The sequence below is a fragment of the Myxine glutinosa genome, chromosome 1, assembly GCF_964187855.1.
Source record: "Myxine glutinosa chromosome 1, kmMyxGlut1.1, whole genome shotgun sequence".
In the NCBI taxonomy this organism is placed as follows: domain Eukaryota; kingdom Metazoa; phylum Chordata; class Myxini; order Myxiniformes; family Myxinidae; genus Myxine; species Myxine glutinosa.
The window spans coordinates 204,501,975-204,526,635 of NC_136261.1; the positions used below are offsets into that span (position 1 = coordinate 204,501,975).

The following is a 24,661-nucleotide window of genomic DNA, read 5'->3' on the forward strand; positions in this document are numbered from 1 at the left end:
GAAACCCATGAGGCTTTGCAGTTTTTTTTTGATCTTGGGAACAGGGGCAAAGAAAGAGGCCACCAGGCAAGGGGTCATCGACGGGGCCAAGGGGAAAGGCGATCTGTCATGGATGAGGGTCTACCACTTGTACCCAGCAAGCATCAGAGGACGACAGGGTTCTCCCCAGGTTTTTGAAAGTTCATTGGCTAGAGGTGGACGTAAATAAAATGATAGAGTGTATATCGCAATGACAAACTCCTTCACTGTTTTGGGACCAGGAACCATGTGCCACACTGGCTATTGTCGTCTGGATCCTGATCAGCGGGGGGTGTTTGCCCCCGCACTATCTTGTCTGTGATCCACAAGCAGATCTGGAAAGGCAGCCAGCTCTTCCGGCCTTGTCCAGACTGACAAAGCAGTTTCTGCTCCTCACTGCAGCCCCCTATATGATAGGTCATACAGCATTGATTGTTATAGGTATGATAATGTTGCATTTGTGTCTCGACCTAGTGAGGCAGCTCACCTTGGGGCAGGTGAAGGTGGGTGGGTGGGTGGGTGGGTGGGACAGGGGTGGGAGAAGCATAATTTGCAAAAGTATGTTTCTGTTTGTTTCACAGTCTTCAAAACAGAGCAGATGGCACAGATGACTATTGGCAGATGGACCCTGATCAATGGGATGTGTGTGATACACATTACACACCATCCTGTTTGTTGTTCACACACAATCTGAGGAGCAGGATTTGTTTGTCAGACTGCACAAAGCCGAAGGGTTTATGCTTTAAAGTTATTGTACATTGTACATTGTACCTATATAATGGAGAGAGAGCTAGTCTTGCTGTTGAAAACGAGTGACATTCTACTTTGATGGACAGGTAGAACAATGCAGGGAATTTACAGGACGTTGACTGAAGTATGCTCATCACTGTTGGAAGAAAAGAGAAGCTGACATTTTGGGTGTTAACCCTCTTTTGCTCTGATAAAGGATTATTGCCTGAAATGGCAGCTTCTTCTTGCTTCCATTGACGGTTAGCATACCTCAATCAAGTTGGCATACCATACCTCTGATTCCATCCACTGTATGTTGTACATAGTTTGGTTCCATACTAATTTACAAGGAATCCTTTCAAGATTCAAAAATCTTTCTTTTATATAATATGAACAATCACTTGAGGGTCTTATTAAAATTATTTAAACTAGGACGTGCCCGTACGTGGGTGCCCGTTCCTTGCCAAAAAAAAAAAAAAAAAAAAATTTGTGTAGGGGTGTGTGTGTGTAAACATCCTAGGGCGTGCCCGTACGTGGGTGCAAAAAAACATGCGTGCAAACAACAACAACAAAAAAAAACTTTGAAACCACGTGGCAGTAACGACCACAGAACCCCCCCCCCCCCCTCTATTTACATGAATGGTTTGGTCCATTCGCAACGACCACAGAACCCCCCCCCCCTCTATTTACATGCAATGGTTTGGTCCAAAGCGAACGGCTTGCAGTGTTTGGTAAAGAAATCGCCATAGCTCGGTAACTACTTGTCCGATTAATTTCATACCTTGAAAAGGCACATCCTCGGGTCCCCAGCAATATACCTGGCAAGTTTAAAGTATATCGGACCGGTAGTTGTCGAGAAACAGCGGTCACAGACAAACATACACACATACACACATACACACATACACACATACAAACACACATACACACAGAGATTAATGGAATTATAGATAGATGATCAAAGGATTAGGCACAGTATCTAGTAGTGTTTTTGAGGACGTATCTTCATAGATTCTTCGCTATATTGTTTTTTTACCTGTTTTCTCAAATTCTGTTTTCAGTCCAATAATGTTTTTTTCCAATAATAAATAATATAAGTAATGAATAATAAAAAGAAATCATAAATAATAAATAAATTTTCCAATAATAAATTACATGATGGGGAGTTGTGCCAGCAGCTACGTAACCACTGTTAATGAATTGGCTCAGCTGAACCAACGTTATGCACTGTTTCCTGAGATGTTTAATTCAATTAGTCTTGTCAATCAACCTCCAGGTGACTTGCACCGCCACTGGAACATGAGAAATCAGGACACGGATTATTTATAATATGTATTCAAGCAAAACGCATATTTACAAGGGGGCAATTTACAAAGCACAAATATATCCCCCCATGACCCCTACGCGTCATTCGTGCGTGCCATTGGATGCCTTAGTTTGTCACGTATCACCTCTATGAACTAGATGGTATTCATAAAATACTTACCTTGTGCAGTCAACTTGGTGCAAGCCAACTGTTCTGTTTTTGAACGGTTTTTTTCTTTGATCCAATATGGCCGTCAGATCACGTGAGCAATTACATCATAAATTTATATTCTCTAATATAATTGTTGCTTAGATCACGCTCAATACATTTCAAACTTATCAGACTAAACGTTGTCCCTGTTGAATTATGGCGTCATAATTATGGCACCAATGACGTCATCGATAACGACACCTATTCCCCATGTGGAGTTCTTTACAATGAGGCACGTTTCAATTTTTTCCATGGAGCGGTTTCAGAGATATGGAGGTGCAATGTCTTTTCGTTTTTCCAAGATGGTGCCTATACCACGTGACCTATGACATCATAATCATCATTAAAATATTCTACAGGTAGGAGGTGCTCCTATGCTCAAAATTTCATGCCACCAACAATTGCAGAGAAAACAAATTCATACTGATCGGATGAAGCGTTATACTCGTCAAATGATGATGTCATAACGAAGGCACCGATGACCATCATTAACCTATCTTATTCCCCATGGGGAGTACTTGACAATGTGCCATATTTAATTTTTTCCCATTGAGTTGTTTCAGAGATATAGTGCTGCAAAGTTTTGTTTTCAAGATGGCGCCTGTACCACATGACCTATGACGTCACAATCATCATTGAAATATTCTACAGGAGGAGGCACTCCTATGGTCAAAATTTGTGCCACCAACAATTGCAGAGAAAAATTATTCATATTGATCGGATGAAGCGTTGTACTTGTCAGATTATGACGTCATAATTAAGGTACAGATGACATCATTAACACATCTTATTCCCCATGGAGAGTACTCGACAATGAGCCTTGTTTCAATTTTTTCCATGGAGCGGTTTGGGAGATATAGGTGTAACGTTTTTCCAAGATGGCGTCCATACCACGTGACCTATGACGTCATAATTATGAATAAAAAAACTTGTGCAGGCGGAGGCGCTCCTATGGTAAAATTTTGTGTTAATCGGACCAACGGTTGCTGAGAAAATGAATTTTAAAAATGCAGACACGTACGCAACCGAATGCCTAACCCTGCTTTCGCTTCGTGAGTGCAGGGTAAAAATGGCGCCAGTCACATCTGACAATGGAAGGGGGAGATGAGAAAGAAAAAGATGGGGATGAACCGGGCCATTTGACATGTTGCGCTAACTCTGTTAAGCCAAATTTGAGCACAAAAACTCTGGCACAAATGTCTGTCCTTCTCCGTGTCCTCCTCGCTCCACCCTCGCCCCACTCTGCGTGCCACCGAACTGCCATGCCTCTCCACGCACCCGGGAATGATGATGTTCGCATTGTGGGTTTTGGCTGGAATGCTCGAGCAATGATGGGGCGAAGACTCCGAAGCGGGCGAAAGCTCAAGGTCATGGAGGGGAGAGGAGTCGGAATTGAAACAAGAGCAGAACCCAAGGAAGCGCAAGGATTGAAGACCTCAAATTCTAGGAAGACCAGAGTCAGAGACAAAAGACGAAAGGACTTAAAGAAGAAAGGCTCTGAACTTCACTCCAATAAAAATAAAGCTTAACCAAACAAAATATGATGGAATAACTGAAGTTATACTATCAGAGTGGCTGCTTTCCCCCTTAGAAGCCAAAACCATCACAATATGTAAGGGCTGTAAAATAAATTTCTCTTTGTTGGTCTCCTCCATCCTCCCCCACCCTCTCACTTCTCTCCACACTAGCCTTTTCTATTTCAACTTTTATTTCTGCCATTCTTTATATCATGGCCAGTAAAGTTTATATGATGGTCTTAGCACTATTGTATTCATGGTGTCATTTGGCTTATGAAGAGCTTCTTTTCGCAAGTTTCATATTGATAATTTGTCCAAATGGTTTTGCCATTGAGACAGAAACAATGCTGTCCAGGACTGGTGTTGATGTCAATTTGTGAAAATCCATGCGGCCATTGCATGCCCTTTTCGGTGGTGGCTTTCATACAGTACTAGTTTGTCTAGCACTGTATTTGGTCTTTCATTTGATTACGTTTGCACCATATCCTGATGCTGTCTGAACTATGAACTGTGATTCCCTGCTGACGGACCTCTGGTAGCTTGTAATATATATATATATATTGTTGTGGAAATGAGAATTGTGTTTTTTATTGTCGTAAAAAATATCACCCTCCTTCCTCCAGTTGTTGTGTATAAAGGTCAAAGGGCGTCCCTTAGTTAGGTCATATACAATCACGTTAGCCAATCATAGATTTCCTCCTTGTTGGTAGTTATTTCCTTATTCTGTGTATTAGGTTAAGGCTTTGTCTTCCATTAATTAATACTCCATTGCACCGAATTCAAATAGATAGATCCCCTTTTTCAAATTCCCCCAAAGCCTTTATTGCCAACTGCATTTATTACCAACTGCATTTGCCTCCAATTGAGCACGCGGTCGGCTCGGAGAAGAAAGGCGTGTCTCCACCTCGTCATAGAGGGGAGGAGTGAGCCAGCCCTTGCCGACCAACCCAGAACGAGGGGTTTGGCTTTGAGAGGGCGTGGGGAGAACCGTCGAGTAGGTTCGCGAAGGTTGAAGGGCGTGGCCTATTTAACCCGCACCACGACGCCCCCCATAAGAGACGCGCAAGAGAGGAGACGAGATAAGAGACGCGCAAGAGAGGAGACGAGATAAGAGACGCGCAAGAGAGGAGACGAGATAAGAGACGCGCAAGAGAGGAGACGAGATACGTGCCGCGCAAGAGGTGAGAGAGAGAGAGTCCACCACCATCAGTTTGAGTCCACCACCATCAGTTTGAGTCCACCACCATCAGTTTGAGTCCACCACCATCAGTTTGAGTCCACCACCATCAGCTTGGAGTCCACCACCACCAGCTTTGAGACCACGCAGTTTCGACCCGCTGCGACGCGGGAGCTGGATTGCGGTGGCATCGGTGGCCGTCGAGGTCCCGCCCGACGTCCCGTGCGGGATCAAGCTCCAGCTCCGGTTCCCGTTGGACCTTCCTCTCCTTCCACCGAATCGTTCCTGCCTTCATTTCCCCATTCGTGTGAGTTTGATTGTCGTCCGTTTTGTGTGTCTCGTCCTGGGTATAATTAAGACTGTAGGTAAGCTAGCGTTGCACTGTGTCTCCTTGATTCCTTCTGTCTTTATTTTATTATCTTTCCTTCTTCCTTGGTTATTTTGGTCCTGTAAATAGTAGGAATAAATATAGTAGCATTTTCCCTTTTTTCCTTCGTCTTCCTCTTCTTCACATCCGTGTCGTCTTTGTGATTTCTCCATTGGGCACCTGTGGCACGATTTGGCCAACGTTTATGAATCGGGTTAGTCTTGGTAATAGTTCGTGCCACGGTTGCTAAACACCGCTCGGCAATCAATTAACATCTGTCCGCGGTACGAACGGGGCTGTGCACCGGCCTTTCCGGAGGTCGCGGTACGGCGTCAGGGACCACGTCGGTCAGCAATAAACAAGGGGTCTAATCCCCCCTCAAAGGGCAACCATAGGCCGACGTTGGGTTCCTTTTTTTTTTTTTTTTTTACTGTTCTAACTTAGGAGCGTCTACAGTGGTGCCCGGAACCATCTTGCACGCCGCCAGGATTGGTGGTCTTACTTTCTCTCTCACTCAAACTGCAGATACCGACTGGGCTAGCTTCAATCTCTCTTTCTGCAAACAAACATCATACACTTTTCTTACTCATTTACACTCCTCACCTTTACATTCTCTCTCTTTTATTTCTCTTTCCTCACATTTATCAATGCAGTTACTTCAATTAAGGACTGGCCTCGATGAGGACTATATAGTCTGTGACGAGCTTTGAACATTAAAAAAAATTATGCATACATACATACATACATATATGCCGGAAGATTTGCAGCCCGTATCCTGTTCGTTTACAATCACAACAAGCATTCTGAGTATTGCGCTGCAATACATGTCCCCTACCGGCAGTCTGTCGTCCGGAAAACTGTTGGGGAAATTACCAAGGGTTATTTACCCACAGGTTCTGAATCGTTCCCAATCGCTAATTACCTCAGGACGGGCTCACCTGTGATTCGCACTCGGGACTTCGATTTATACACCTTGCAGACAGGTCAGCAGAAGCACGAGAAAATAAGTTCCTTCTTCCTTGGTTATTTTGGTCCTTCCTTGGAAAATAAGTTGTTGATAAAGAACCTTTCGAGTTACTAAATATCAGTAATTTATTATATTTTCGGGTTCACGATCAATGATCGATGTGTATATATATGTTGCTCGGCTTGGCTCCGCCCCTCCCCGAAAGCGCGCGCTGTGTCGCACTTTTGACGTTTGCGAGACGAGGCGGAGGGCGCGCGGTACGGCTTGAGGAGAACTCTAGAATAAACAAGAGATATCCATTTTTTAAATATTTTCGTTTAATTAACGATATCTGCCAAACCACGAGACCTATCGCAAATTCCAAAAGGACATTTTAGTAGACTGACATGCTGAACAGATCTGTGAAGTTTCCCCTCGATTGGATCAAAAATGATGGAGGAGCTCGGTTTTAAAGGTTCATGCTTAAAAACGTCATAACTCTGAAACCATGTGATGCCTGACATCATGCTCGTTGACTTTTTTGTTCGTCATGGGTATGCGATTCTGCCTGCAAAGTTTGGCCTCGATCTGTTCAGCCGTTGCAGAGAAAAATGGGTTTTCGTGTTTTCATGAAAAACAATATGGCGGCCGAACCACGTGACCTCTGACGTCATAATTACCATTAAAATATTATACAGTCCGAGTCCCCCCTACGGTGAAAATTTGATCTCAATCGGTCCTATTATTGCAGAGAAAATCTTTTTTAAAGGAAATTAAAACTTAAAATGGCACTGAGTTAAGGATCATCAGAATTATCAGAATTCCCAAAGTTCAAAGTGCCATAACTTTGTCAAAAATGATCGAAACGTCGTGAAGTTCGAACTCGATCTGTAACTTATCATGAGGAAACCATGTACCAAGTTTGAAATCATTAGCGTTAAGCGTTTAGAAAAAAAGTCCGGAAAACTGTTCTTTGCGTGACGGACGGACTGATAGACTGACAAACTGATGGACTGATGGACGGACAGACGGTGGGACGGCGTGCAAACCTATAGTCCCCTCCGGTGTGCACCGGTCGGGGACTAATAATGGGAATAAAGTTGAAGTATTTTGCAACTTGGAAAAAAAAACCCACTATTCTATGGAGGTGTGAATTTAGACTACTGTGCAGAATGAGGAGAACAGCTTTGCTGCATCAATACACTTGGTTATAAGAATCGCTAATGCTAACGTTTTCAGATTTTATTCCAGATTTTGATACTTATTAAGTGTATGGGATGTGATTCTTAAATCTGAAGCCAGGTTTTGATTATACGCTTTAATTAGTCCATGAGAGTAGATATTATTTCCAAGCCAAGTCACATTTTAATAGGCCAAAACAAAATGGTAGCTTAAGAACCCAGCAATGTCACAGAGGGCTGGCAAAGATGGCGGAATGCCATTTTGTTAAGGCTTATTTGGGTTTTTTGTTATGAGCATCCCATTAAATCATCTTCAAAATGGGTGTTTTAACACAACCAAATACCCTGTTTTCATTTAAGCAATCCTTTGAAGTTTGAGAAGTATGCATGCAAAGTTTGGGGCTGCCAGGTTTCATGGTTTTGGAGTTATGGGGGAGACTCACACTAACGCACACTGCATTTTACTATATATTGTTACAGTTATTAGAACCTTCACTAGTAAATTTTAGTAAATGTTTCCCTTATAAATGTTCCCCTGTAAATATCCCCATCAATTGGCTTGTTAAAGATCGCACCCTAGTTAGTCCATGTACAACACGTAGCGAACCATAGGACCTCTCCGTAGTTATTTCATTATTATGTGTTTCAGTTAAGGATCTTTTCCCAATAGTTGAATCTGCGTTGCATTAATCAAATAAGATAGGCCCCAGTACTTCGTTTGCCAGCAGCGTTCGCTGCTCCTTGCCTTGATGCGGTTGTTGGCCCCAAACCGCCATTTGCCATGCGGTCAAGCCGAGGAAGAAGGGGGCGGAGCCACCAGAACAAGGTGTGGCATGTCGACGCATCGGCAGAGGTGGAGTCAGCGAGCCCTTTGCCGGCTAACCAGCGCCGAGGTGAGCCAACTGGTAGGCGTGTCATCAGAGCCGGCGGCTTGATTCCAACACGAACAATAAAAGCGGCTGGGAGGGACTGCTTCACGAGAGAGAGACGTGATCCGGCAGATGAGGGAGGTACCAGGCGAGCATACCGCTAGATCGTGAGGCAGAAGAGTGGGTCCGTGATGGCGACAACAATACAGTAGTCAATTGACATTGTCCGACCGTGTGTGAAACCGAATACGTGGAGCTGCTGCTGGCTGTTCGCTTCCAGCCCGGAGCGTGGACCTGGAGCGGACCTCCTTGCTGTGCCTTTGCCCGAACCTTCCAGCCCTGCTGTCCCACTTGGACCCTTCTCCTTCGTCCAGTCATTCCTGCCTGCCATTCCCTGTCGTGTGAGTCTGTTTGTCTGTCTTGGGCTTTGATAATTAAGACTGTTTTAAGGTTTGCCCTGTGTATCTACCTCTTCCTCTTCCTGTACAGTCTCACCTTTCGTTTCTTCTTCATTTCTTGTAGATAGTAAATAAACCTGTTCTTCCTTTACCCTTTTTGGTTCTTTGGCTTCCTCTCATCTGGTCGCTTTAGTCTTTTCCCTGATTGAATACCTGTGGCGCGATTTTGGCCAAACGCTCGTAGTCGGGTTAGTTCGTTGTTAATGGCTCGAGCTGCGGATTGCTAAACCGCTCGGCAAATACCATCTTGTCCGTGGTTCGAGCGGTACTTGTCTCCCTGTTTTGCGGAGGGATTGGTAAAGGTATTCGGGAGAACACCTTGACCAATAACCCTGACCAATTTCACCCCGCAAAAGAGCGTTATAAGTACCAGGACCAGAGACGGCCAGCTTAACAGGCCAAGGGGATTAACCCCCCCTTGCTAAGGTGAGTGCCGTCTCTGAGATCCGTAACAATATATATATCTATCTATATAATTATAAAATTGAAATCTTGCGTGTTTGTATGTAACATTCGATCGGTCCGGGGGCGTGTTTTACCCCTTTGAGAGAGTAGTAATATCCACCATTTTATTAACTTGCATAGCTTTGAGGCCTGTTTTGTAGGCCCGTGGTGTCTTGCTCTCTCTCTCAGTTTTATTTCAAATCAAATTCGATATATCATTTCATTTTTCACAGTCGCTAACATAGTTTTAAACTCAGTTGAAAAAAAACGGGAAGAAAATCCGATGAAAGTTTCCGTTTATAGAACGAAATGAATTCTGAAAGGCTTGTATCTTCAAGGCCATTGAGTCTGTTTCACGCCTTTATCTTCAATCTAAGTCGCCATCTGATTTCATTTTTATCGATGGTTTTAGACTCGGTAAAAGAAATAATTGAGAACATTCACGCACACACGGGAAATTGCAGAGATATATTTTAAAAATCGCGCCACGTTGATATACGAAAATACACCGCCTAAAATAACAGGCATACAGTATATATCTTCGTCATTTCATTCAACATTATTACCCGGAAGTAAAATATGTTTCAGGAAATTACCGAGAGATATTTCATCGATTTTTTTTATTATTTATATGCGCATACACTTTAAATAGGTTTATTTGAAATCTTTAATTTTCACAATGTAATTTATTTGTCATTTGATGATCGGCAAAACGATAGCACAAACACAATACTATTTGCAGGAAGAATGTCGTATCAACCCTCCGACGGCGCTACGGATGCGGACAACGAATCACACCTCACGTCTATGGACGTGAATAGCAACATCCGCACGAATCAGTCATCAATGATTTTCATTGACACGCCTGGAGGCACAGGGAAGACGTTTCTTATTAACCTGATTCTCTCTAAAGTGAGAGCGAGTGGAGAAGTTGCCCTGCGGTGGCCTCATCTGGCATAGCTGCTACCCTCATGCCTGGTGGAAGAACAGCGCACTCAAGGTTCCAAATCCCTCTGACACCGAGGGAAGATGGCGTATTGGCGTATGCAACATCGATAAAAATTCCACTATCGCAGACCTCTTTCGAAGTACAAAACTCATCGTGTGGGATGAGTGTCCTATGATCAGGAGAGAGAGTTTCGAGGCTGTGGATCGCACGTTGCGTGATGTATGTGACAAAGACGAGCCTTTTGGAGGGATCTTGACGATATGCTGTGGTGATTTCCGTCAACGTGATCGGAGATAAGGGCCGAAATCACGTGTCACAGGTAAGTGATTTAGAACGCTGGAGAGGTGAGCCTTATGGCTTGCTGGCCCAAATAATCTCCCCGATGATGTCCAGCGTTCGCTTTAGTTCTATTCTCATATCTATTCAAACTGACATTGACCCAACGGGTCATGGGTCGTCTAGGGGTAGCATCATCATCATCATTGGCTGAGGGGTAGCATCATTGGCTGAGGCGTAGCATCATTGGCTGAGGGGTAGCATCATTGGCTGAGGGGTAGCATCATTGGCTGAGGGGTAGCATCATTGGCTGAGGGGTAGCATCATTGGCTGAGGGGTAGCATCATTGGCTGAGGGGTAACATCATTGGCTGAGGGGTAGCATCATTGGCTGAGGGGTAGCATCATTGGCTGAGGTGTAGCATCATTGGCTGAGGGGTAGCATCATTGGCTGAGGGGTAGCATCATTGGCTGAGGGGTAGCATCATTGGCTGAGGGGTAGCATCATTGGCTGAGGGGTAGCATCATTGGCTGAGGGGTAGCATCATTGGCTGAGGGGTAGCATCATTGGCTGAGGGGTAGCATCATTGGCTGAGGGGTAGCATCATTGGCTGAGGGGTAGCATCATTGGCTGAGGGGTAGCATCATTGGCTGAGGTATAGCATCATTGGCTGAGGGGTCACATCATTGGCTGAGGGGTAGCATCATTGGCTGAGGGGTGGCATCATTGGCTGAGGGGTAGCATCATTGGCTGAGGGGTAGCATCATTGGCTGAGGGGTAGCATCATTGGCTGAGGGGTAGCATCATTGGCTGAGGTGTAGCATCATTGGCTGAGGGGCGACATCATTGGCTGAGGGGCGACATCATTGGCTGAGGGGCGGCATCATTGGCTGAGGGGCGACATCATTGGCTGAGGGGCGACATCATTGGCTGAGGGGCGACATCATTGGCTGAGGGGCGGCATCATTGGCTGAGGGGCGACATCATTGGCTGAGGGGCGACATCATTGGCTGAGGGGCGACATCATTGGCTGAGGGGCGACATCATTGGATGCGGGGCGGCATCATTGGATGCGGGGCGGCATCATTGGATGCGGGGCGGCATCATTGGCTGAGGGGCGGCATCATTGGCTGAGGGGCAGCATCATTGGCTGAGGGGCGACATCATTGGCTGAGGGGCGACATCATTGGCTGAGGGGCGACATCATTGGCTGAGGGGCGACATCATTGGCTGAGGGGCGACATCATTGGCTGAGGGGCGACATCATTGGCTGAGGGGCGACATCATTGGCTGAGGGGCGGCATCATTGGCTGAGGGGCGACATCATTGGCTGAGGGGCGACATCATTGGCTGAGGGGCGACATCATTGGCTGAGGGGCGGCATCATTGGCTGAGGGGCGGCATCATTGGCTGAGGGGCGGCATCATTGGATGCGGGGCGGCATCATTGGATGCGGGGCGGCATCATTGGATGCGGGGCGGCATCATTGGATGCGGGGCGGCATCATTGGATGCGGGGCGGCATCATTGGCTGAGGGGCGGCATCATTGGCTGAGGTGCAGCATCATTGGCTGAGGGGCAGCATCATTGGCTGAGGGGTCACATCATTGGCTGAGGGGTCTTCTCCTCACTGCTCATTACTAAAAACTGCTCTTCTATGTGAGGATTGATAAATAAAAGCAATTAGAACCAGTAAATTTAGTTTTATATGGCATTTTGCCTCTCTATTAGAAAGTGTGAGAAAATTATATATCTTCGCCATAGGTTGACCTTTGACCCCCACTGTAACCATGGTAACCCCTTAATTATATATAATAACATTGACTCAACGGGTCATGGGTCGTCTAGTATATATATATATATATATATATATATATATATATATATATATATATATATATGGAAACGGAGTATGGCGCTCCCCTTAGCGGGGGGGGGGGGGGGGGTTAATCCCCCTTCCATTTGCACTGGCCGTCTCCGATCCTGAAGCTACCCCGCTCCCCTGTGGGGTGGAATTGCCCGAAGTGATTGGTCAAGGGATTCCTGTACACCTCCGGCAATCCCTTCACAAGGCAGGTTGGTAACTCCGCTCGAACCCCGGGCAAGATGTTATTTGCCGAGCGGTTTTTAGCAGCCCGCGGTTCAAACCATTAGCAAAGACTAAACCCGATTTTATGCGTTGGCCAAAATCGCACCACAGGGACTCAATGTGGAAATCTCTAAAGCGACCGAATGTGAAGAAGCAAAAGGGGTTAAGAAAGAACACAGGTATTTATTAATTATTTACACACAACCAAAGCAAGAGAAGAAAAGAAATGTAATTTCCAGGGACAATGGAAAAGCAGATACACAGTGCAGTGGTTAACTTAAACAAGCTTACTTGTACAGCTTAACTTATACCCCAGACAACACAGACAGACAGACGACAGTCAGACTTACACGAATGGGGAATGAAGGCAGGAACGAATGGCTGGAAGGAGAGGAAGGTTCAGCTGGACGCAGGAGAACGGCTGGGCCGGGAGTGAGCAGCCGCCGACTCTCCACCCTCGGGTCCACAACGCCGGGATGTTCGCAGCAGCGCGTCGGAGCTTGACGTGGCAAGGCTGGTTGGAAACAGCGTCTCCCTCACTCGTACTCCCGCAGGTTGCACGTCTCTCTTCACCAACTCAAGCGCCTTCCTGACAGAAACTGCCTTCGTGCTCCCTCGCTCATCTGACTCCCTCAATCATCTGCTCGGTGGGGGCTTCCCTCGACGGGTTATATAACCACGCCCTACCAAGCCATAGCCACACCTTACCAAGCCATAGCCACACCTTACCAAGCCGTGCCCACCGAGTCCTGGTTGGGCGCAAGGGCTTCCTGGCTCCACCTCCTGATGACGATGGGCGGGCCACGCCCTTCTTCCCCAAGTTGACCGCGTGTTCAATGGAGGGCGAATGCAGTTGGCAATGGAGGTTCTGGGGCAATTGAAAGGGGATTCTACCTTATTTCATTTGGTGCAATGCAGAGTCAACTAATGGAAAACAGAGCCTTAAACTGGAACACATAATAATGATATAACTATTGAGAGGTTCTATAATTGGCTACGTGCTTGTACATGGACTAGCTAAAGGGACGACCTTTGACCTTTACACAAATGGAGGTATTTACAGGAATCATTACTATTATTTACAGAGGGTGATATTTACAACAATTACACCAAGTGCAGGATTTCCCAAATCCGTTACAATATATTGTTACGGTCCACGGATTAGATGTTGTTTGCCGAGCGAAGGCTCCGCGACCGAACAGTTGCTCCCCGTTTCTTCCCTTACACTCACCCGATTCACCCAGACATTGGCCAAATCGCGCTATGCCAAATCAATGATAGAAAGGACACGACGACTGGGATAGATGAAACGACGCAAGGGGTACAGTTCTCAAGACCTCCGGAGGAGGGTATAATTACAGTGGTGGAGAAAAGGGGGTAGATTACAAGGCAGAGTGAGGTAAAGACACAGAAGAGATGGGCACTTAAATACAGTCTTATCTATACCCAGACAGACCACGGACAAACGGACAAGGTAGACTTACACAGGGATTGATGGCAGGAAGGGACAGGTAGGTCGATGGCACAAGGTGCACCTTGGCTCGGGGACAGGATAAACACAGTCCAAAGATGCAGGGAGGTGTCACAGCGCTCGGAGGGGACGTCTTGCTTTCTCTCAGCTCGGCGCGCATCTGACGTCACCTCCCTCTCACTGCGCATGCTCAGCGGGGAGTGACGCGCCCTCGGCTGGTTGGTTCCGCCCCACTGGGGCCGGTCCGCTGCTTCCATTGGGTGCGGGGGTTACCGGGCTCTGCCCTTGACGAGGAGCCGACAGGGAGCCACGTTCCGCCCCTGTTGGGTAACCCCGTCGAGCACATGTCCGATGGCTGCTCGTTGGGAAGGCCTGGTGCCCTCCCACCACTCCTACCAAGCCGGAGTGAGGACGCGCACTCCCTGCGCTCGTCGTTGTTGTTGTTGTTGTTGAACTGTGAGGAAGAGCTGCGGGGAGGTATTGGGAGGTCCTAAACTTCCTAACAGTGCCATACAATCACATTCTGGTGCAACGAAGGGTCAGAATTAATGGAAACGAATTCTTAACTGACATAGACAAAGAATAACTAGCAAGATGTCCTATAGTTGTCTTACATGAGATGCGGTGAACCTGGGTGCGACATTTAATGGGGGAAATAGGGGGAGGTCGGGTCTACAGAGTGTTGTTTACAGAAAATGGGACTAGGGAATGGGGGATTGGGGAGAGTTGGGAAGTATTGAGGAAATAGGGGAATATTTACAAGCGGATATGGATGGATGCAAATCCCATATCCGCAACACTGCACCCTTCTCGACCTCGGGGCGTCCCGACCCGATAAAATTTACCTACTTTAGTGTGGCACTCAGATGTAGTTCCCTCTACTATTAACTCAACCCTGAGTGCGACAGTTTTACAGATGTTCACAAATGAGTAAATATGTCCCCCTGCGACGTTGCACCCTTCTCCTAACAGAAACACACCCACAGGATAACCAAATCGCGGAAAGCATCCTCAAACTAAACATACAGCCGGTAGGGAGCATCATTTATACAAGACTACACTGATATTTACACTACGATCCAGGACCTGTTCTTTGAGGAACAAATGCAGATGTTATGCATAGGGAGAGCACGCATGCCAGCATTGATACACCAACCCACGAGTGCCCTGTGGCCCTACAGCCTTTAATAATGTGCAGAGCACCCCTTCCAAGCACCAAAAGCACCACCCCATTATGCACAGTCAGCACCATCCGGTGCACCAATAAAGTGTTCATAAAAATGCACAATCAAGTGTCCATGGTCACCGGTGTGTCGCAGCCGGCCGATGTTCTGCCGCTGGTCTTGCCTTCATGGAGTGCACTTGGCCTTCTGGCTTCTTTAGAAATAAAGAAAGGCGCAAACCGCGTCCATTTCTGAATTGTGGCCGTCAGGGGGGCCAACTAAAAGTGGTTCACCTGTATGGCATAGGTGCCACGTTGACCCAGGTCCATCCACGGGTGGTGCTTGACCGCAAAAGAACTGCGGTCCATTGTGGGCGGCCACAAAAATTGCGGTCCATATGGTGTATCGATCCAGGCAGCAAGCAGCGGAAGTACAGGTCCACAACTGCGGAGCCAGCACCTCTCTCTCCTCTCTCTGCCCCAAAGCCAGATCCTCGGAGGTGGGAGACAAAAGAAAACAAGAGAGTAAGGTGGTAAGTGCGCAAAAGTGCATGCAATACAAGGTAATGCACACTGGGGGCACATGGGAACCAGGTGAGACAGGTACGTTCCTACCGTACGCCCCCCCCCCCCCCCCCCACCAGGTAACCTACATTGCCCCTCCCTTACCCCTTACTGTATCCACAAAACACAACACTACCCATAAACATCTACTTTACACATCAACAAACGTCCCTACTGTCTTCCCCGTTCCTCCCATAAACCAAATTCGTCTTCTCTCCCTCCTAACCAATCAAATTTGCCATTTCCAACTCTCATCAAAATTTGCCATCTCCAACTCAACATCAAAATTTGCCATCACCAATTCATCATCAGTCCCTCCTAAGGAGGGAGAGATGGAATCACCCCAATGTCTCATCCACGTCGTGATGCGTCTCACAAATCCAAACAGCAATTCTCATCTCCTGCAAAACAAAACAAAGAAAACACAGGTGTGGAGTCATCATCATCACCTCAGGTAAGTGGCTGCGTATGGTGCGACAGGTTCATCAATCCTAACTATTTCCTCAATGACATTAACACACTTTACACTACCCGGGGTCTTTCCCTGCCAATCCATTGGCCAACTTACACTATGGGTTCTAAAAACCAATTCCCATTGACCAAACTGTGGTGCTTCTCAATTTGGGGTCTCACTCCCCCGATTCATCTCCTGGTGCCCTTGCACAATTTCTGGGCTGCGACGTGTAGCTCTCCCAGCAGGTCTACCCACCTGCACACCTCCAGCACTGCAGTTGCCACCCGAGCTTACCTAGCTCCTCACCCTAACCTAACTAACTGGGGAAGGCCCCTCCTGGCTCTGTCACCCCACTCGGTGCCCTCTGGCACTGGGCTACCCGGGTCCGTCCTCCGGATCCTCGGGCCCCATCCACAACAACTACTACCGGCTCCCAGAGCCCACCTGGCCGACATCCTCACAGTGGTGGAGAGCCCAAACCAACTACACACACTAACAGGCTACACGCCCAGCCATTTCCACAACACCAATGCACCCATCCAATCATCATTCTTCCACCCACACCACAGATGCCAATATCCAACCACAATTTACCTATACCCTCTACCTAACACTTACACTACCCGCCCCGGGTATCCGTGATGGGGGTCCACTCTTCCCCCATCCACACCTTCGCACCACGCACACCACTCCGTACCACTTACTCCAACTCTCTCCACACCACTCATTCTCTGCTCCATATATTCCACACACCTGTACTTGCACACCTGTGCTCTCATACTTGGTGCCGCCTGCACCCTTCTCTCCCCCAAGCGCATTCGCGCTGATCCACAACACTCACTACTCACCATGACACTCATCCGCAATGCTCTCTCATTCATCACTTGTACACTCACACACACCTCGGAGCATTGCCTCACCGATGCCTCATTTGAAGCTGCTCACCAGCACTTCCATTCAAACTGCATCATCTGCTCTGTCTACTCCCTTCTAAAACTCGCGCTCCTCCGTCTTCCCTTACACTCAGCGCTCCCACGTCATTATCAAACACTAAGCTACGACGTCCCCACTACAGGTATCCTTGTCACTAACTAAAATCTTGTCACCTATAGTCACCTCTAGTCCCTATCAATATAACCAAGTCCTCCCTGGCTCGGTTGTCATAGCCACCCCATAAACTATAGCGCATTTGCCCCGCATCATGGGAAGGGTGGCAGGGATGCCACCCTTACCCACCGGGCCCATTGCTCATCAATCCCCCAGTCCTCTGGCACTAATAAGCCCCCCTTATTCAGAGGTACTGGGTCCCGCCTCGGCAGCTAAAGCCGAGGCAATCCACGGGGGCGCCTGCTCGCCGGTGTAAGGCTTTCTAGTTTCCCGGGGTCTGGCGGGGGGGTGTCTGGGGTCGGCTAACCCGCTCCCCCCTGGGCGGACTTGAGGACCTCAACCGCCGGGGATCATCCCGGCACGTGGCTCGACAGTGCCGCGCCAGGTGACCCAGACGGTTGCAAGTATAGCACCTCACCTGATAAGGTGCTTGTCTCCGGAATTCCAAATTCCCCCCCCTGAAGGTCCGAATTGGATTACCCGCTCGTGGTCCACCGCGGGCCACCTCCGGGGCCGCCTGCCATGGTCCAGGTCCCGCCAGGCGCTGGTCCACCAGCCTCCGGACCATGCCCGCCAGGTCAGGACTCACGTCGGGGGTGGGCCCCCTAAGGGGTCCTCCCTCCATCGGGGGTCCCACCTGGCGGACCGCCACTGCGTGACGCTCGCTCCCCCGGGCCAGGGGCCTCGCTGCTTCCCAACGGGCTGCAGCGTCAGCCGCCTGGCTCAGAGTCTGCGGGCGCCACATGGCGAGCTGTTGCCGGAGTTCAATATCCGGGAGGGCCTGGATAAAATGGTCCAGCGCCAGGCTTTCCCGGGAATCCGCTGCCATGTTAGCATGTGCGATCCCCACTGCGCGGCGAATGTTGTGGGCAAGTTCCCCGATGGCTTCCTGGGGCTTGCGTTTTCGCAGCGCGAGCTGAGCTTTAACAAGCTCACTCTGCTGTTCAATGCCGAATCGATTAATTAGGGCGTCGCGGAGGGCTGGCAGGGTGAGAGCACCCGGTGGTAATGCCGTCAGCACCTCCGCCGCCGCGCCGCGCAATGCGGCCACCAGGTGTACTCCACCTTCGTCCTCACCCCAACCGTTGCCCTTACACACACAGTCAAACTGCGCCAGGTACGCTCGTAGATCACTCTTGCCGTCATACGGCGCAAGTGGGACCTTGTGGGACCACCTCGTATGCGAGTCGTTGCCCGCCTGCCGGACCCCGTGCGTCGCCCCTTGCGGGGTCAGCGGGGGGCCGAACCGGCCGGGCCCCCACAGTACATTACCCCCAAGGGGCTCCCGTGCCTCCCCTGTCCCTCTAAAAACTACCCCTGTTGGTGTCGATGCATGGGTCACGCTTCCGCAACCCGCTACCCATTCCATACCACCACAACCTTGCTCACTCACACCTCGCACCTCTCCCATCACCGGACCCTCTTGCTCGCACCCTCGTTCCATACACTCCGGACCAGCCATACACCTCACTCTTGGCCTCTCACGAACATCCGGGTCCATCTCGACCCCCAAGCTTATTAAATCACCTGGCGCATCATACGCACGACCATATTGGTCCCCACTTACACCGGGTCCTCTTTCTCTTCGCTTCTCCTCCATCACCTGCGAATCCCTCATCCGGTTAATGAGCACATCATCACGATCCGAACACAGACTTTGGACCAATTCTTTTACTTCCTCTTTTATCTCTTTCTTATCCTCTCTCCGTCGCTTCTTAATTTCGCTCACCCCTTCTTCCACTTCTTCTAATTTCTGCTTCACCTCCTTCATCTCCTCGTGCGCCCCCTTAAGTTCTTCCTCTAACTCCACCTTATTTTTTTCTATGTGCTCCCGCACCTCCTGCTCTTTAACCTCCATCACGTCTACCACCTTGTTCATTTTCCTCGTCAGGTCCTCATGTACCGTCTGACACTCTTTTTTAATTACCCCTACGTCCTTTTTCATCTCCTTCTGTGTTGATTTTAAACCCTCTATTACCGCTGTGTTCTTCTTTACCTGGTCCCCCAACTCCTTTTGTCCCACTGTCAGCTGTTCTACTCCCAGCGTCAACTCCTCTATACCACCTTGCAATTTTACAGTCCCCTTTCTCACCTCCTTCTCCATGCGCTCCTCACAGTGCCTCACCTCCTCGCGCACTCCTCCGACCTCCTCACTCACACCTCTTCTGATCTCCCCTCCCATCACTTGCATCTCCTGCCCAGATGCCACCCTCATCTGCTCCATTTCCTCCCTGTGAGCATCCAATTTAGTTTCTACCCCCATTCTGACCCCCTCTATCTGCTGCCCCATTTGTTTAACTTCCCTTTCCGCTTGGTCCCTCATGTCCCTCAATTTGCCTTCCATACTGTTTTCTAACCCCTCTAACCCCTTTTTCATCCCTTCCATTTGATTCTCTTGAGCGGCCATTCTGTTTTCTACCCCCGTTAACCCCTCCTGTATTTCCCCTAATCTATTGTCTAATCTCTCAAATTTGTTGTCTAGTCCCTCAAATTTGTTTCCTAATCCCTCTATTCTACTCCCTAACCCTCCGATCTGGGCCCCCATGTCCTCCCTCAATTTCTCGCTATTGGACCCCATGTCATTCCTTAATTGCTTGCCCATTCTTTGTTCCAATTGTCGCTATTCTGGGCCAACAGGGCCCCTATTTGCGCCATGAGGACCTGCATGTCCATCGGCGGCACGGGTACAGCTACCGCAATCCCCTGCGCGGCGCCGACCTGTTGTTCGCGCTCCTCTTCCCCATGCCCAGCGCCGCCATTTTGCGAACCTGCCGCCCTCACTGCTTCGCTCTCCTCATGTCCCTCAATTTGGTCCTGGATCGACCCTGCCTCACTCTCCTCTACCGGAACCCAGCCGTCTTGATCTCCCATAGCGCGACTTTCAAAATTCGGGTTTTTGTAAAACAAAAGCAATTTCGGTACTTTGTAATTTTGACCAAATTTTGTCTAGATGTTTTTTTTTTTTGTTTTTTTTTGGTTCGGGCCTCGTATCTCACTCCCCGACACCAGTTGTTACGGACCGCGGATTGGATGTTGTTTGCCGAGCGAAGGCTCCGCGACCGAACAGTTGCTCCCCGTTTCTTCCCTTACACTCACCCGATTCACCCAGACGTTGGCCAAATCGCGCTATGCCAAATCAATGATAGAAAGGACACGACGACTGGGATAGATGAAACGACGCAAGGGGTACAGTTCTCAAGACCTCCGGAGGAGGGTATAATTACAGTGGTGGAGAAAAGGGGGTAGATTACAAGGCAGAGTGAGGTAAAGACACAGAAGAGATGGGCACTTAAATACAGTCTTATCTATACCCAGACAGACCACGGACAAACGGACAAGGTAGACTTACACAGGGATTGATGGCAGGAAGGGACAGGTAGGTCGATGGCACAAGGTGCACCTTGGCTCGGGGACAGGATAAACACAGTCCAAAGATGCAGGGAGGTGTCACAGCGCTCGGAGGGGACGTCTTGCTTTCTCTCAGCTCGGCGCGCATCTGACGTCACCTCCCTCTCACTGCGCATGCTCAGCGGGGAGTGACACGCCCTCGGCTGGTTGGTTCCGCCCCACTGGGGCCGGTCCGCCGCTTCCATTGGGTGCGGGGGTTACCGGGCTCCGCCCTTGACGAGGAGCCGACAGGGAGCCACGTTCCGCCCCTGTTGGGTAACCCCGTCGAGCACATGTCCGATGGCGGCTCGTTGGGAAGGCCTGGTGCCCTCCCACCACTCCTACCAAGCCGGAGTGAGGACGCGCACTCCTTGCGCTCGTTGTTGTTGTTGTTGTTGAACTGTGAGGAAGAGCTGCGGGGAGGTATTGGGAGGTCCTAAACTTCGTAATAGTGCCATACAATCACATTCTGGTGCAACGAAGGGTCAGAATTAATGGAAACGAATCCTTAACTGACATAGACTAAGAATAACTAGCAAGATGTCCTATAGTTGTCTTACATGAGATGCGGTGAACCTGGGTGCGACATTTAATGGGGGAAATAGGGGGAGGTCGGGTCTACAGAGTGTTGTTTACAGAAAATGGGACTAGGGAATGGGGGAATGGGGGATTGGGGAGAGTTGGGAAGTATTGAGGAAATAGGGGAATATTTACAAGCGGATATGGATGGATGCAAATCCCATATCCGCAACAATATATATATATAGTCTCAAGCCTCAGTCGACCCATGTGAGGACGTCAGTTGATTTCGTACCTTTTGAACTGAGTACAGTACTGTTCTTCTATCAATTTTATTACATTGCATTGGACCGTGAGCATGTCAATTTTTTAATTTTTTTATTTCGGCATACACTTATCATGGTGACATGATGACTTTTTTCCAAGATTCTCGATGAAACAGCATTGACTAAATCAAAGCCACTCAAGCTGGTGTCCTTCTCAGTGATGTATCAAAGGGTTATGAGAGGACGGCCCCTTCTCGTTCCTCGGGCCTTCAGAGTAGAACTTTCTTTGCAAGTTCTTCATGTTGCATCACATGACCAGCAATGCGATGGTGGTGTTCCCTCACAATAACAGAGATGCAGGGCAAAGGACCATACAGATCCCTGTTAGTTATATGGTGTTGCCAAGAAACGATCAGGACTTTACAAAGCAACTACTCTCTCTGTGAACTGGAGATCTCTAAAACTTTATATAGGTCCTGAACTGTTGCCCCATCCTGAGCTTGTCTGCAATCTCAATCACGCTATGTTTTAGTATGGGAGCTGAGATATTTGAAGTCATTCACTCTATCAGACTTCCGGCAACTTTAAGTAGACCACACTCAGCCGAAGGATTGATGTGCATATGCTTTGTCTTTTCAGCATTGAGTATGAGCCCAATAGACCGAGCAGCAGCTTCAACCATGTGCAGTAGAAGTTCAGCTTCGCTTAACATGTCTGAGAGGCATGTCTGAGAGGCACTCAGGCTATGTCATCAGCAAAGTCGAAGTCAGAAATGTGCTGGGCTGGATGTCTGTGACTTCTATGCTGGGAGAGGGAGTTCAATCATACCAGTCTTCAATCACAGTATTTAGGGCCAAGGCAATGGTAAACATGTAAGGGGCGAGCGGGTCACCTTGAAGAACTCCATTATCGATTTGAAAAGTTGCAGTGTCTAGTTTAGGAGTTAATACCACTGCAGAGACATCTTCCTACATACTTTGTATAACTTCACAATCGACTCAGGGATGCCATATGTGTAAAATTTTTGGAAAAGTTTAATCCTGTCAATGGAGTCGAAGTCTATGATGATGATTACAGCCTCTTTTTGGTGGTTATGTACTTCCTCAATGATGCTCCTGAAAGGAAGGATCTGAGAAGATGTAGATCGAAGGGGCCTAAAACCATTTTGATTTGGGCGTAGGCCTATTCATTTCACATTATTGCACCGTGACTATGTCTAGACCTTTCATGTTGACCTTTAGATCTCTCAGGTTATTAAACCTTTCGACCTTCAGACCTTTCATTTCGTAAATAACATGCAAACTCCACTCACTGCACGGTGGGAAAACTGCTAGTAATTGTATAAATATGGTAATACTTGACTTTCAAAATGACGTATCAATGCGAATGGGGCCTTTTGTGCATGTGCTGTTAAGGTTAGTGTGCATTTCCAGTGACCTGTTTCTGCTCATCTGGGCACCTTTAACCTGCCGTTGCTCGTGTGAAATCTGATTCAAATAGTATTTTTATCATAATTTGTGGATGAGACTGAGAGGTGTTGAGTTCCTATCATTTTCTGTTAATACAAGCGAGTGGCTGCAGTGGATATGAAAAAAAAATACACCACACACACACCAACATCAAGCTGCTGTTGCCATGCTTCTAGACTATATATTGTAAGTGTCTAGCCTGATGCTTTTCTTATGTGCTATATTACATCTATTTTGTGCTAGATTGAGCATTATCTCTAATAGACCAAAATATCAACAATTGCAATAATCCATGTAATTATATCTACTTTAACGCATCACCTCCCCCTCTGTTTTCTATCATCTGCAGCAGTAACTCCTGATTCCTGCTGGTTTTGCTTGGCCTCTCCAAATGTAGAGAAACACCTGGTGGTGAGCATCGCTGAACATGTGAGTCCTTCAAAAGAAAACCTTTTTTTTTTGAACATACGCACAGCCCACACAGTTTTTATTTCCTAGATTTTGAATGTACTGCATTGCACACCTCTACTCCCTCTACTGAATTCCATTCAAATTGTTCTACATTTCCATCTTGTTCCAAAATCATAACCTTTGTAACATTTCGCACTTTACTGTTTCAACAGCTCCCAACCCCTTCAACCCTTCAGACAGCTTCCACCACATACAACTTAGAACCGCTTTTTTTTTTTCCACCCCTTTCGCTTTTCTCTTGTCCACCCTCAGATGTACATGGCACTGGCCAAAGGACCTCTTACTCCAGAGCATATGCTTCTGTCCCCTATTTCCCACCACCCCTCTTCCCCAACTCTGCCTCCCCCAGCATTGGCTGAGGCTCACAAGTTTATCCGCTCACTCAAACTCTTCCACGAGTCTCGTGGAGCTCGAGCCGTCGTGTTTGAGAGAAACTACCGTTCTGTACATCTACAGTTGCAGGTCACAACCACCATAAAACCTATCACGAAATCTAAGCTTCTCGAATCCTTGGCACCTGTGTACAAAAATCATGACCCATGCATTTTGTCAGCCTTCACACACTTGCTGCAACTCACACTTGTGTGCATCTTCCTCGTCTATCTCCTTACACTCCAGGTGGTGGGTGTTCCAAGTCGCTGCTCCACTGAGGATATAAAGGAAGCCTTTGAGAAAGACGCCAAGTTCAGAGGCTTAGATTTGCAAGAAATTCCTGAGAGCTCTGACCTTTCTCAGGTTTGCTTCTTTTTTTTCAACAAGTACATTCTGTATGTTAACCTTGTGTTCCTGATGATTATAATCTAAGTGTTTTGAAGGATCAAAGTGCTTTTGCCAAAATGAGTGTTTAGCCGATTGCTAGTTAGCTGGAGATCAACAATTGTGACATTCAAGAGATCTGAGAACTTTTGTATTTTTGAAGAATGCTCCAAAAACGTTTTCAGAATAGTAGATGAAGTTTGTCATCTTGTGGTTTAGAATGCTAATATGTCTGTTTATGTAAGAAATAATTCATGTAATCCATTTTTAGGTTATTTCTCGAAATATCCTCATAGAATGGGTCCAGGAGTCTGGCCGTACATACACTTACACTACCGGTCAAAAGTTTTAGAACAGCTCAATTTTTCCAGTTTTTATTGAAATTTACGCAGTTTAATGTCTCAATGTACTCTGAACTTAAGCATAGAACAAATAAACAATTGGAGATAAAAAGAAATCATAGAATCATATTGTTTAACAAAATTTAATTAAAATTTTTG

General features: G+C 47.6%; 1 protein-coding gene across 4 annotated transcripts in view; it reads left to right on the forward strand.

The window, feature by feature from the left end:
* Positions 1–24,661, forward strand: part of CWF19L1 (CWF19 like cell cycle control factor 1) — a 44,254-nt gene that overhangs the window by 14,723 nt on the left and 4,870 nt on the right. For 3 of the 4 annotated variants that reach the window (XM_078782654.1, XM_078782646.1, XM_068125641.2), the window contains exons 8-11: positions 1–169; positions 23,284–23,363; positions 23,658–23,867; positions 24,024–24,140. In XM_078782654.1, coding sequence (XP_078638780.1) covers positions 1–169; positions 23,284–23,363; positions 23,658–23,867; positions 24,024–24,140 — 576 coding nt within the window. The remainder of the gene's footprint in view (positions 170–23,283; positions 23,364–23,657; positions 23,868–24,023; positions 24,141–24,661) is intronic. The other variant, XM_078782641.1, reaches the window with a different exon arrangement.